The 14,574-nt window shown below is 30.9% G+C and overlaps 4 protein-coding genes across 4 annotated transcripts; 2 read left to right on the top strand and 2 right to left on the bottom strand.

Moving 5' to 3' along the window:
* The first annotated feature begins 262 nt into the window (after positions 1 to 262).
* LOC128895989 (HEAT repeat-containing protein 6) lies at positions 263 to 4,801 on the top strand. The gene is made up of 12 exons (XM_054159075.1): positions 263 to 581; positions 672 to 920; positions 1,016 to 1,249; positions 1,311 to 2,136; positions 2,208 to 2,494; positions 2,582 to 2,923; positions 2,998 to 3,245; positions 3,371 to 3,587; positions 3,797 to 3,874; positions 3,954 to 4,160; positions 4,243 to 4,359; positions 4,444 to 4,801. Exons 1-12 carry the CDS (start codon positions 411 to 413, stop codon positions 4,615 to 4,617), a joined length of 3,150 nt encoding a protein of 1,049 aa, XP_054015050.1. The 5' UTR covers positions 263 to 410; the 3' UTR covers positions 4,618 to 4,801.
* On the bottom strand, positions 4,774 to 6,167 carry LOC128895992 (PRKR-interacting protein 1 homolog). Its single transcript, XM_054159079.1, has 3 exons — positions 5,718 to 6,167; positions 5,394 to 5,573; positions 4,774 to 5,300 (listed from the first exon to the last, which is right to left on the bottom strand). Exons 1-3 carry the CDS (start codon positions 5,814 to 5,816, stop codon positions 4,866 to 4,868), a joined length of 714 nt encoding a protein of 237 aa, XP_054015054.1. The 5' UTR covers positions 5,817 to 6,167; the 3' UTR covers positions 4,774 to 4,865.
* Positions 6,168 to 6,755: 588 nt separating this feature from the next.
* LOC128895991 (E3 ubiquitin-protein ligase RNF25) lies at positions 6,756 to 11,374 on the top strand. Its single transcript, XM_054159077.1, has 6 exons — positions 6,756 to 7,102; positions 7,182 to 7,253; positions 7,802 to 8,042; positions 8,128 to 8,346; positions 8,415 to 8,726; positions 8,918 to 11,374. The coding sequence occupies exons 1-6, from the start codon at positions 7,077 to 7,079 to the stop codon at positions 9,098 to 9,100; spliced, it is 1,053 nt and encodes a 350-aa protein (XP_054015052.1). The 5' UTR covers positions 6,756 to 7,076; the 3' UTR covers positions 9,101 to 11,374.
* LOC128895990 (tuftelin-like) lies at positions 9,633 to 13,998 on the bottom strand. The gene is made up of 3 exons (XM_054159076.1): positions 12,182 to 13,998; positions 12,041 to 12,100; positions 9,633 to 11,962 (listed from the first exon to the last, which is right to left on the bottom strand). Exons 1-3 carry the CDS (start codon positions 13,364 to 13,366, stop codon positions 11,714 to 11,716), a joined length of 1,494 nt encoding a protein of 497 aa, XP_054015051.1. The 5' UTR covers positions 13,367 to 13,998; the 3' UTR covers positions 9,633 to 11,713.
* Positions 13,999 to 14,574: the final 576 nt, after the last annotated feature.

Here is a 14,574-nt window from a genome sequence, read left to right as displayed (position 1 = left end):
AATTGTTGCGGCATTAAATAATTATTCATAAAAATGATAAATTTGACATATTAACTAATATATTGTAGTGTTGTAAATCAAGGAATCGCATTGCTTATGAATTTATGAAAAATAAAGAATAATTATTTAAAATATATTAGGGGGCGCCATCTAGTAATAACAGTAGAAACTATTTTCACTATAAGCTTGAACGTTTTGTCACCGATGGCGCCACTAGTACTAAAACTCGCTCATTGATCGGCTCAGTGAGCGTAGAATGTTTTGGTTGCACCTATTTGGAAATATTGCTCAACCATGTCTAATTCAATTCAGTATTGTACAATGAAATTTGTACATGGGCTATGTTGACGTGCAATTTGTTCTTTTTAAATATTTTATAATTACATTTAAGATATAAGAGGCATGGTAAAATGGCTTCGACATATAATGATTACCCGAATAATACGGCCAACTTTAATTTCATAACAGAAAAATTATTTATATTAACCCAAAAGAAAAGTAATGATACAAAATTGATTAACACTTATCTTTGCGAACTCAATAAACTCGATTATCGATATGTCACTGTTTTAAATGACACTGTAAGTTGATTTGGAATATGTTTCAATTTTTTCAATTATCATTTAACATGATACAGCATTGAAATTCTTTATCTCATTGTAATGTTTTAGGAAATCCAATTATTAATTAAGCAATTATGTACAATTGCGACGCCTTTGCAAACACTTTTAATTCAAAATATTTGCAAGCTTTTAACCAGTTTGATCCAAAACAATGTAAGGCTACAGAGAGAAACAATTGTTTATTCTATACAATGGATTTTAGAAATGTTTGAATTTGCTGTGTTAACTGCACACAATGACATCCTTTATGCTTTGAAGACTGTTTTAGTCAATGAGCAATTTGATGACATCAATCATGTAAACATCACCTTTCTTTTAAAATAATAATTTAAATTATATCGTGACAATTTAAAAAATTATAAATCCATTACATTTCTAATATGTTCTTACAGTATATGCAATTATTACTTAGAAACAACAGATTGCTAGAAAAATATTTAAATCCTTCTAATTCACAATGGTCTGAAACTCATTATCATGCAGTAAGCTGCTTAGAAGGCATTCTAATAAACAAATATAATGACACTCCTATCAAACAGGAATTTATATGTATTATTAGAGATATTGTACTAAGGATTGTTTCATCTTTTTCGTACTTAAATGATAATCAACTGTATTGCTCTAAAGTAAGTAATAATTGTGGAATGTATTGTACGAGACCATCAATCTATTCAATTAAATTTTTAGATTTTAGGTTCCTGTTTACATATCCTGCGCATTATAATGGCCAATAAGTTATTACCACATTCCACTGACTCTGTGGGTGAAATTTTGGGAGTAGTGCAAGTATTTTTATTTTATGGTATGAAAGAATATCCGTATATAAAACCACAGCTTCTACGTCCAGCAGCAATGAACCTTCCAGAACAAATTCATGTTATACCTAAATGTAAAAATTTGAAGAATCATAAAGCAAAGTCGAAAAAACAACTTGCCAAAAAGTCTACCATGGAGGTAAAAAATGATACCATACCAGACTGTAGAGGTGTGGGTATGCAGTCTAGCGATTCTGATACCTCTGACACTGAAAGTAATAATTCTGTTTACGTGGATTCCAAAGTAAGACTGGAAGCTGTACATTTATTGCGAGCAGTCGTTAGAAATTCGCAAGGTCGTGAAATATTTGGATTCTGGCCGCAAATTGTAGCCACTGGATCGCGAAGCGATGCAAGAGTATTAACTAGAAGTATTTTAAAAGAATCCGTATCAAAGGTGAAACAAACTATGCTGAGCACTTTAACAGAATTACTCATAGATGCTAAGCCTTTTTTAATACATGCAGAAGACACAGATCATACATCTTTTATTACGTTCTTTGGTACAATGTGTTTGATGATAAAAGAACTGCATTTCACGTTGTCCTTAGTTTTAAATAGCGATAAAAATGTAGCAGTTTTAACACATGCTTTAAAGTGTGCTGCTGCTCTAATTCAAGGTACATCGTATTCACGTTTGAAAACAGGGCTTGCTACAAAGTTAATGAGAAACTGTAGGCCATATATATTTCATAAAGGTATTTATGTTATTAACATGTATTTTAAATGTATACAAATTTAATTAATACAATTATTATATTTTTTGTAGATCCAACAGTTCGAGTTGCGGCGCTGTCAGCTTTTGAAGCTATTGCTTCCTGTGATCCAATGACAATTGAAATACACGAAATACTTGCAAAACAGTCGACTGTGAGGGTAGAATCAGAGCAATTACACTTAAACGCTTTGCTTAGCGACAATACAGAAGAGGAAAAAGAAGAAGTAGATGTTGAAGACTTCAAAAGTAATATAATTGATGAATATAACAATAAATTATGGAAAGAAACAAACATCTGTTCCTTGATTCACGTTTGTTTAGAAAACATATCGAACAAGGTACAGTTATATTTAAAGTTCAAAAATTATTTATAAAATAATATATATATTATTTTGAAGATTGAATTATAAATTGTTTGATCACAGATGATGAGTACACCTGTTCGTCTTCAGTCCTTAAAACTAATTGGTAGAATGGCATTCAGTATGCAAAGTCTCGTGTTCTCACATGTAGAACTAGTTGCAACAACTTTAATATCGGTCATACAAGATTCTGAAACGCAAGTAATATTACACGCTTGTCGTACTCTTGAAATTATGGCTGGATGCCTCGTAAATGTAGACTCTGAGAATGATAATGCCTCAGTTTTCTGGTGTATTATATTCGAACCCATAACATCACTCCTTCAACATCCACAGACTATATTAAGGGAAGCTGCATGCGATTGTTTAGGTAGCATTAGTCCCATTGTACTTACCCAACTGTCGGTAAGTGGTTGGCATAACAATTTGAATAATATATATTGTAGCTTCTTTATTAATTATTTTGTAAATATTTCTAGAGACAAAAGACAGTTTTAATCATCACGGTGCTATTTGGAGCGGTACACGATGAAGAAAGTGCTGTAAGAGCTGCTGGATTACGAGCATTAGGAATGTTAGTCACTTTACCTCCGCTGAAAGAGGAAACTGGATTTTTAATGGATTTAGCTGATATAGTTTGTTTGGCTGCTGATGATACAAATCTTGGCGTTCGCATTAAAGGAGCCTGGGCTTTGGCTAATTTATGCAATTGCCTTTCCAAAGAAAAGTTAGTTACAAGAATATCTTGATTTTAATATTTCAACTTGATAGCAAACTTACGATCTCTTATGAAGTATGTATTGATTATTATGTATTACAATTTTTAGGATACTCATGCAATTTTCGTTACAGAAATGATGAAGTAGAACCACTCCCTCTGGAAGTTCTATTGCCGAAACTTTATCAAGTCAGCATTAAAGCATCCAAGGATAATGATAAAGTGAAATGTAACGCAGTTCGAGCTCTTGGAAGTATTCTGCATTTATGTCCTGACAAGCATGTATTAAATGACACGATATCAGGATTGGAGGCTCTCATAAATTGTGCCATTTTAGGGAATGATATGAAAGTAAGTGAAAATACTATTACGTGTCTTAATAAATGATTTAATTTATTTAGCATACTCGATCATCCTTACAATTCTATACAAAATTAATTCTTACTTATTATCTTACAGTATAACATTTTTATATATTTTTATTTAATATAAACGTTTTAACATAATTAATTTTTCTTCCACATACAATATACTACAATTTTTGTTACTGGATATTAAAGGTGCGTTGGAATGCCTGTCGAGCCATAGGATTGGTTTTAAGTAACAATCCAGATGATATATTACCACCTTCTTGGCGGGTACGTAATTAATGAAATAAATTTTGTATTACTGTTTCTTTTTCTTATCGGATATAATATAAATTCACTATTTTAATAGGACCAAGTATTTCCCGTATTATGTAACTTAATATGCAACAGTCCGAACTTCAAAGTTCGTACTAATGCAGCATGGGCATTATACACTTGTAATTCTTACGGAAAATATTCTGCAACTTTATGGAAGAGCATTGTTTTAGCATTTGAAAATTCTCAGCACGTGCCAAGCTACATCGAGTATCCCCATCGCGACGCTCTTGTTCAGCAAGTAAGTGAAATCAGTAGCATACATATCGTCATCATCACGTAATTATGATTGCAGATATTAAATATTATTACGATTTTTACAGCTGTGCCTTACACTTAGTCATCTAGCTGCTTGCACCGAGGTATCAGATTTACAAAATCTTTGGATAGAGATCGGCGATCATGTAGATGATATTTCTAATTACATTAAACAGTTCCAGGTACAATGATTTAGTGTATCATTATTATTAGGTATTCCAAAAATACAGGAAACCTAGCTTTTATTTAATATGTTTCTATTTTAGGAAACTATCGTGCCCGAAAAAATTGGGGATTTAATAAAAGCTAAATCACAGTTGCAAAAATATGTGAAGAATGCTCCTTTATTGCAAGAACGAAAGATTGCTCAAACTTTGGCAAGCATTTTTGAACGAACTACGCGATACGATAGTCTGGATGTCGCTACTCCAATATTATGATACATAGAATTATTAAAGGGTATAAAATGAGCTATACATTAATGTGAATGTAAAATACGAAACATGTAAAATCACTTACTATTATATACAAATTATATAAATTTTTCGGTAACATGAATGCCGATGTCTAAATCATACATTTAACAACCACTCAAGTTGTATAAAATAGAATAATTTTATTAGATTTACATTTTTCTTTTCACTACCTTGGCTGTCTCGACTTTTACATATATATATACAATAAAATTTTATCTGTCATTTTCATTGTTGGACACTTCACTATTATTAACAATTTCAGAGTCGTCATTTTTGATATTACAATCGTCTTGCAACTGTAATTCATGACTTTGATTCATGCTCTTCTCATCTATACTTTTATTCGTACTTAACGCTGATGTTTGTACTGTTTCGTTATTTTTAACTTCATTATCTTTAGTTTCATTAGTAGTGACGCTTTCGTCTTCATTATCATTTTTTTCATCTGTCTCCTGTTCACTGGAACTCTGTTCCGAATCACTGTCCTCATTTTTCTTATGTTGGTCTACATTTGCCACTTTAATTCGTTTCTTTTGCTTCCACTTTTGCTTCTTCTTTAGTCTCTTAGCTCTCTTTTTTGCTGTTATTTCATCTGCAATCTTTTTATTCTCTTCCAGTTTCTTGTGATACTCAGCATCCAAAAGTTCCTAATAAACATATCGTTGAATGAAAATTACATTAACTTATATTAAAATGTTGAGCTCCTTGTATAAAAAAAATGTATATTGTGTTTAATTTACCTTACGACCTATTTCCTGAATAAATTTTTGTCGCGCATATTCTTTACGTCGTAAGTGTCTATACACATGAAATTCTCCGCTACCTGCACCTGCACTACTTCCCATAACATTCCGAACAAACTCTGGTACTGTTGGTGTATTCTTAGTTTTAGGTCGTTCTGGTAATACAATAGGTTTCTCCTATAACCAAATTTGATATTGTTTTCTTATAAAAGTAAATTTATAGGAGAAGAGAAAATAATTGCATAAGTTTATTAAATACTGATTCGAATATAGAATAAAATATGACAATAAAGCTCTCTTTTTTTAACTTGTCAGACTTACAGGATTTTTCATCAACTTTTGAAGTTTCAATCGCTGCAAATCGATTGCACTCTTTGCAACAATTGGCTTTTCTTCGTCTGTTTCTTTATTCTCAGGCATATTAATTTATATAGTAAATATTATAACACCTTTGCTATCTTTTTAAAACATTAATAGGTTATGTGCATGACAACAAAAGTGAACATGCAAGATACAAAAATCGATACGTCCAACCATATCGATTCTATACATATATAGAGAGAGCGCACAACAATTGTATAAAGTTAAAACAATTAATTGTTTAAATAATATTCAAGAAATGCCCATATTTTACTATAAATACTCTTTATTACGATATTTCTGATTAATACAATTTTTTATCTAACAATCGTATACAGAGTGTCCCAAAAATGTTATAACACCTTGAAAGGGGTGGTTCGAGAGGTGATTTGAAACAACTTTTTCCTTAGCGAAAATGTCCGAGGCTTCGTTGAGGAGATATTAACGGAAAACACTGACCAATCAGAGCGCGAGTATGCCAATGGAGCCCCCGCTGATTGGTCAGTGTTTTCCGTTAATACCTCCTCAACGAAGCCTCGGACAATATTTTTGCTAAGGAAAAAGTTGTTTCAAATCACCTCCCGAACCACCCCTTTCAAGGTGTTACAACATTTTTGGGACACCTTGTATATGCACACACATATGTTTTTTGTTGTTTTTCAATATTTCGTTTTATTTGTTCAATTAATTAATCGTAGCTTATATTGTCCATTGAATTTTCATTGTTTAATAACTTTTTTCATTTTAATCGTGCATATATTTAATAAAACAACTCAAAGGAAATGTACAAGAATGTATTTTTAATGTTTTCAACGTTGTTGATTTCAAGACACATTCTATTTCAAAGAATGTTAATTAAAATGTTTAGTATGTGAGAATTAACGATGCAGAATTAAAACCAATATGTAAAATATAAAAACTCGATGAAAATTACTACATATTTTTTAAATTTTCATATATTCATATATATATATATATATACATCGTGTAAAGGCAATATGTGTAAAGTATTTAGTTTGAGAAAAATTAGCGACAAGTTACGGATAAAAATAATTTTCTAACGATAGAGAAGCGGACAAAAATAAAAGTCTGTTTAGTGAAATTTTGCTTTGGTGACAGCCGTGACAGTAACAATGACATGTTACTAATAATTTCAAAGCGATCCTGTTGGTAACAGTAATAGTAGCAGAAGGCTTTCAATATTGACGCACATTGACGCTTATCGAGAATCTCGTAATCGTCGAAGACTGAAAAACTCTGCTGTCAAATTCAAAGTGATTTTTTCGGGGGAAACATCTCACTGCAATTACTCGTGAAACAATGTCAGATACGATAATAGACGAAAGGTAATTTTCTGCAAGCTTCTACTGTTAACGTTTCTCGTGGCCATAGAATTGTCTAAATATTTACGAGGATTTTTCACAGAGTAACTGACGAAATTGAAGCTTTACGGGCGATTCTACTCGACGACGAGTTGAATATCAAAGAAAATGACAGGCAAGTATATTTCATAGTAAATGTAGTATTTGTAACCTTATCAGAGAACCAATTTAATTGTTATTCGAACGTTTTATATTCTCAGAAGTCTTGTTAAAAGTTTGTACAGATTTTTAGTTTATTCGATACCAAGAGTAGCTTGTTTCCTCGACTATATTTGTCAGTTAAATAAATATCAAGTGTAAAACATTTTTACAGAACCCATTTTGGAAATATATCAGAGTTATACTAAATACTTGTTGAAATCAAAGGTGTACTTATATACAAAATATAGAAAGAAAACAAATTAGTTTGCATATCATTATTATGCTATAACAAATGTCTTGCGTACCTTTAACAATGTTTTCATAGTTGGGCATACAATGATACAGAATACCATTATGATGTACAATTAAAAACATTATGCCACACCCAAAATTACATGCTTGTTACTTTTAATTTACTTTGATAATGCAAAACATTAATTTGGTAAAAAAAATCTGTTGTCCATATATAATTATATGTAGGTTTCCTTTATGGATATATGATAAAAATGAATATTCTTTCAGAGGTGAGCCAGAATGTATTGAAACAGTGTTATTTCCTTCGACTGGTGAAGACTCTCAATCGCAATATGTTTGTGTAACGCTAATTGTTCAATTACCCACGGGATATCCTGACACATCACCTACTATTAATCTTAGAAATCCCAGAGGATTGGACGAAGAAACAGTGAGGCTGATGCAATCGGATGCAGAAGCAAAGTGTAAAGATTTTATAGGGCAACCAGTCATGTTTGAACTCATTGAGGTATGTTAAATATATATCATCATAGACATAGCAACAAATATTTTGTATAGAATGTTATCCCACATGTATACCATTTTTGTGATAGTTAATAAGGGAACATCTTACAAGGAGCAATCTTCCTACGGATCAGTGTGCCATATGTCTCTATGGTTTTCGAGAAGGGGATGAATTCACAAAAACGGAATGCTACCATTATTTTCATTCGCACTGTTTGGCAGCACACGTTGCAGCTACGGAACGATATTATAGAGAAGAACAAGAAAAACTGCCACAGTGGCAACAAGATTCTACTAATAAGTTCCAGGTATAATTATACTACTTTCAACATTTAGTATAATTGTTCAAGTTGCACAGCATTAATGGATTTTTCAGGCCATATGTCCCGTATGTCGAGAATCGATCAATTGTGACGTCGATAATCTATGGACTGCACCACCTCCAATCGACGTTGAAGCCGCAACAGATTTTTCAGTTACTGCAGAATTGAAAGAACTGCAGAAACAAATGGCAGCATTGTTCCTAAGGCAACAACAGAGGGGTGGAATAATTGATTTAGAAGCTGAAGGTGTAAAAACGCTGGTAAGAACAGAAGATGAGTCTGGTGCTACTACAGAAGGACTCAATCCACCAGGGACTAGTTTGAATGCATACTCGAATCAAACTGTGCAACCTGTTCACTCGATGGTATGTTTGAACATTTATGATAATAGTATTGCAACAGTGAAATAACATTACGAGAAATCTTATACATTTAATATCCCTGAGAATAAATCCTTGAACTTCGAAGTTTCCTAATATACATGATCGGTTTCATCGAGGAATACGTTTAATATATTTTTATAAAATATATTTCAATAACAAAGTGTTTTCTTTAGCAATTGCCGCAGACAAAGCAGCCCTCGCACCAAACGCAAAATCATTCTCATTATCAATCGCGTCAATTACATAATAATTATCATGGGCATAATAATCACGGACATCGAAATAGAGGTCGTGGACGAGCTCATTACCGTCGCCAACTTGACAAAGTTAGACAAACGGAATCTACTCCCAGATGACAATGGGTTCGAGATAAACTGTTTACTGTCTGGTCTATAATTTCGCTAAGTGTACACAATATGATTAACATGAGTAGTATAATTATTAATGTATTATATAATAACTGTTCAATTTCGAATCACTTTCACGTGATAAAGTTATAGGTATTGTCGTTCGGCAACATTCCCGTTGTAACGATGTACGAGGCGTGTTGAAACTTCCGAGGTCTATCTGTGTAGACTGAAGCCATGGTGCTCTTTTTAAACGATCGCAATCGTACAAAGTTCATTGGTTTCTTTTTTTTTTTATATAGGTGTGTATACAGAGCTATAACTATTATAGCGAATTATAAACAAAAAGAAAAGAGAAGGAAATACGCAATCAAATGTTACACTAAAACTATTTTATACCAGTGGTTTAGAATGTAATAATGTAGGAGCATACAAAAAAATAATACGTATCATTTTTATTATGTAGTTTTTACAATCATATTTGAGTGCGCTTCTCGATTTATAATACTCATCTTCGCGTTATCACGTATACCAATAATATTATAGGTCGTGACATATAACAGAGCAGACATGGATCAGTGTTTAAACAGATAATAACTTAACTTTTAAAAGGAACGAAAATTTAACGCGTACATTCGCAGGCAATGTAAATCTTTAGAAAAAAAAATATGTAATGCTATTATATCTCAAGTTTAACATACGAAATATACCTTTCAAGAGTTGGGAATTTTGGTTTAATGCATGAATCAACCACTACTTCTCGAAAAATGTTTTTTCTTCGTTTTTGTATTGGCATATTTGGTCGAGAACGAGATTTATTGTAAATATTTCTTTATTGTATGAAAACAAGGGTACTATTAATTTAAAAAAAAAAAAAACATTTTTACAATTGTGTTACTTCTGGAAGGATACAAAAATATAATAAGACCAAAATTAAAAAGTAACGAAAATTAATCATTCCAGTATGAATAAATGAAATCATTGGTTTTATTTATTTCTTATAAAAGCAACTGTATTATGTTATAATTTAGATATTATTAAGACTGTTGTAATCTAAAAAAAATAACTAAAATAGCAAGCACTTTTACAACACATAGAAAAGTTTCAATGTTTGCAAAGTCGTTTAAGTTAATAGGCTAATGACTCTCTACTATTTTAAATGAAGAAGAAATGAAATAGTTAACGACTATGTGATTTTACGTATATTTTGCAAATAGTAGTTTTTAAGTTAAGGATTCTATTTCATTTGACAGTATATATTAATATTAAATACCTTTATTTCGAAAATACAGGATTTCGTTAATTCGTGCAATTTATTTACAGCTTCTAATGAAACATAAGACTATCCTAATAAAATTTATTGATGTGAGAAATATTATTATTAAATTTATAATTATAGTATTGTGATGTAAATATTCATTGCATATTTATTTATTTTTTGTATACATTAAAGTAAAATTATTCGTTTTTATTGAAATATTTTTCTTTGCTAAATTTTTTTTTTCTTCAATATATGTATACATGGTGGGCCTTTTAGAAATAGAAACACAGAATCTATCTCCATTCCTTATACATGTTATACAACAGTTCGAAGGTCACGTATATTATTTTTAAAGGCACCTTAAAAAAAAAGTTTTATCATTTTCATTATATCCATTTTAATTTTAATTTTTTCCAAGAATCTTTTATTTAACTGAATATACCTATCAAAAGAGGGTAACTTTATTGTTTCTTTCTTATTTTACATCATATTCGTCTGTGATACTTTGAAACGGAAAACTATAATTCAGTTTTTTACTGTACTAATTTTATAAATATGTATATACATAAATAATTTTTATCCTAAAAGTTGAAAGACAAAACGATCATTGTACATTTAAGACTGCAGAAATTTTACAGTATCGATTTTCCTTTCTTATAGGAATTCTTTTACAAAAATGTTTTATAAATGCAGCAGTAAAAACTAAGTTTTCCATAGATAAAATTGTAATGTAATTCGAAATAGAGTTACTTATAACAACCTCTACTGTGTTCTTGATATTACGTATGCGTAAAATGTAATAAACAGGTTAATTTAGCAATTTATTAACTCAACTCCAAACTTTTGTTACTAATTATAATTTGTAATATATTTATTCTATTACTTTATAATTCTTATAATTTTTTACCATCAGAATGCTTAGTTTAGTTTTAAAATGCAATTGTTTGAACATTTGTTTTAACATAATATTATTATTGTGCATCGATTAATAAATAAATATATTACTTTCGTGTCGTATTGATTCACAGTGTACAGTTAATTTTAATAAAACATTCGTCAAAGTATGAATATTTTCGATTTATTATTTTTATATTTGTAACAATTATAATATTTAATATAATTCAACATATTTACAATTCATGACCTTTTAATAATTCACTTATTAATTACTGAATTAATAAATAATTTAAAATCAAGTTTACAACTACATATATTAAATATAAGTATAACAGACATTTTACACTTGTCTTATCCATTCACCATATATTATACATTTCCAAATACTTCATTAGTTAAATACCATTTGAAATAATACTACATACCATAAAAAAATAATTAATACTGAGTAAGGGAATGTAATACTATGCAATACATTGTTTTCTTAGTTCGTTAAGCTTTAGTTGTAAATGATCGAGCTCTATTTGTATCGGTTTACAAAAGTCTTTACTTCTCAATAGAACACTGGAAGCTGTATTTAATAATATTGGATTAATGGAACTTGGCGATGGAATGTCTATAGAAATAGAACTGACGGAACTACTATCACCGTAACCTTCATCGATACTTTCGTCCGAAGTTTTTGTTAGTGCCTTCAATTGATCTTTTAAATCCTATAAAAAAGAAACCTTTTAGTATGTCTTAATGTTTAACAACAGTAACATATATGTATATGTAATTATGATAATTACTTTGTTTCTTATAAGAACTTGCTTTAGACACTCGTGCAAGGAAACATCTGTCTTGTTTTTCTGAAAAAAAAATGATACAATAATTATTTATTATACCTGTAATGTATTTAGATTCGAACAAAGTGAATTATCCCTTCTTACCATGTCATTTAAATATCCTTTCGCTTGTATGCCACACAACTTGTTCTCTAAACTTTTAACTCTACGTTTTTCTTGCCTAAGTCTCTTGATCAGCGCGCTGTTAGCTTCGTAAGATAATGTTTTTAAGCGTTTATTTTCATTTATCACATCTTGCATAGAATTTAGTTTTTCTTCTGCCTCTATATTCTTTGATTTCAGAAGCTTATACTGTGCAATCATCTTTGTTAATTGCAGTCGTAACTGGAAAATCGCATCTTCTATCTGGCTTTGTTCCTGTTTGGAAGAAAGCAGAGTAGTCTGCAATGTTTCATTTTCAGATTTCAACTTTTGCATTTCGAGTTGCGTCTTGCGTAGCACGTCAGCAGTTTGATTTTTCTCGCTTTCACATTTCTGCATATTTTCTTTCATAGTTGTAATCAAAGTGTTTTGCTTAGTCAAAGTGTTTTCCATCAACATTTTGGAAACTTCATTACCTAAAAAACGCTTTTCTAATGTTTTTAGCTCTGCCTTTGTATCTCGCAGTTCATCCTCTGTTAACTCTAGCTTTGTCGACATATCTGGAGGACTAAAGGATGAAATGTTATCCAGCGTTTCTGTAATACTGTTTGATTGTTTCTGTGTCCTCAAATTTTGTAATTCATACTCCAAATCGTGCTTCTCCTTTTGATGCTTTTGAAGAAGATCATTGTAATCCATGTTTAATTGTTTGTACTTAGCACTTATATTTACTATAGTTTGTTGCCTTTGCTGCAGTATTCCTTGATAAGTATCTATCTCTATTTGTAAAGTTTTTTTGTTTGCTTGCAAGCCATGCACTTGAGATTGATACCATTTCGCAGATGCCTGTGCTGCTTCCAAACGATTATTTGAATCTGCCAGAGTATTTTGTAATTTATGTTTTTCCTGAATCACCAACTGCATTTCTACATACAAGTCTGTAATTTTTCCTTTCAGGCCCTCATTTGCTGCAATTCTGGCATTAAGTTCAATACGTAAATTTTCCAGATCAACCCTGAGCCGTTCGTTTTCTAATTCCAATAGTGCAACACGTTTTGACAATTCTATATTGGAAACATCAGGTGTCGATAAATGTCTGATATGAAATTCATCGGTTATTAATTGCAGGGAGTCTGTTGATGTAATGGAGTCCAGCTCCCCTTTAAATGAATCAGACAGATTGTCCATTTTTCCAAGTTATACAGAAATTTTAAATATGATTAGTCCGAGCCTTTCATAAAATTCTCTTTTATTAAATGCATGATATTATTGGTAAGTTAAAAGATAATTGTAAGTTACAATTATACAATGTTAGAAAGTATTAGCAGATTCTTGTTCTTGGTTCAGTACTTTCCTTTTTATTTTGTATAAAGTGCATTCGCTATACATGCTACATTTCCTGAAGCATTTAAACGTCTTCCATATGGTAGGATCAAGAAATATTAAGTATAAAGATTAATAAACATATGCAAAACGTACGAGATTTCAGTTGCTTATATGTCACTTGTCATCTTGCATTTACTCGAAAATGCAAATGTGTGTATATAGTGCGCTCACATGTATGTACATACCTACTTGAGTATGTACTTGATACAGTTACAAATTCTTATGCATTTCTTATGCATTTAAGTATAGATGTCAGAATTCATTTATTTCCGAAAAAAAACGCTCAACAATTATCGTGTAACTTTACAGAAGTGGACATTACGATCCACGATCACAGAATAACACTCTCTATGTGTTGTCATACTAAAAATCACGATCGTATCGCGAGAAACATCATGTTATCGAACAGTAGCCTATTGTTGGTGGTAACTACTTTATAGATAACCATAGATAACAGTAGATAGCTGAAGAACTTAGAGCTGGGTAAATATCCATAGAACATTGAACTGTGATTGACGCGCGAAACTTTTGAATTAAAAGCTTGTTTTACAAAAATTTGGAGGTACAGGGGATTTATTTTGTAGAACGAGAAACGATAAAGGAATCGTTTAGTAGTTATTGTAAAAGTAGTAGTACTTCAGGGTCTAGCGATCTCGAGGCATTCGAGCTTTAGTCCAACAGACATTTTTCGACCAAACGTTACTACTTTTTGGAATAATTTTTCCCTCAAAATTGCTACGTCATACTAAAATAATAGTAGAAACGTCTGTAAAATTTCAAATTAAAATCTTGCATACTTTTTTCAAACAAAAATGATAAAGAAACCACTTCTTGAAGCCTGAGAAAAATCAATTCTCCTTTAAGAGGGGAAATAGAGAGAGGAGAAGCCTTGTAATAATGTAAAACAAGAGTTTAATGAATTAGATGTAAAAGGTGAAAATAGATCCGCGGTATATCTACTATTTTCTTTATTTAAACCGAAATTGTACAACTAGTATCGGTTAAACTTT

Source organism: Hylaeus anthracinus, unplaced genomic scaffold, assembly GCF_026225885.1.
Source record: "Hylaeus anthracinus isolate JK02 unplaced genomic scaffold, UHH_iyHylAnth1.0_haploid 5, whole genome shotgun sequence".
Lineage (NCBI taxonomy): Eukaryota > Metazoa > Arthropoda > Insecta > Hymenoptera > Colletidae > Hylaeus > Hylaeus anthracinus.
The sequence above is the reverse complement of the archived record's forward strand: the minus strand, read 5'-3'. Positions and strand labels throughout refer to the sequence as shown.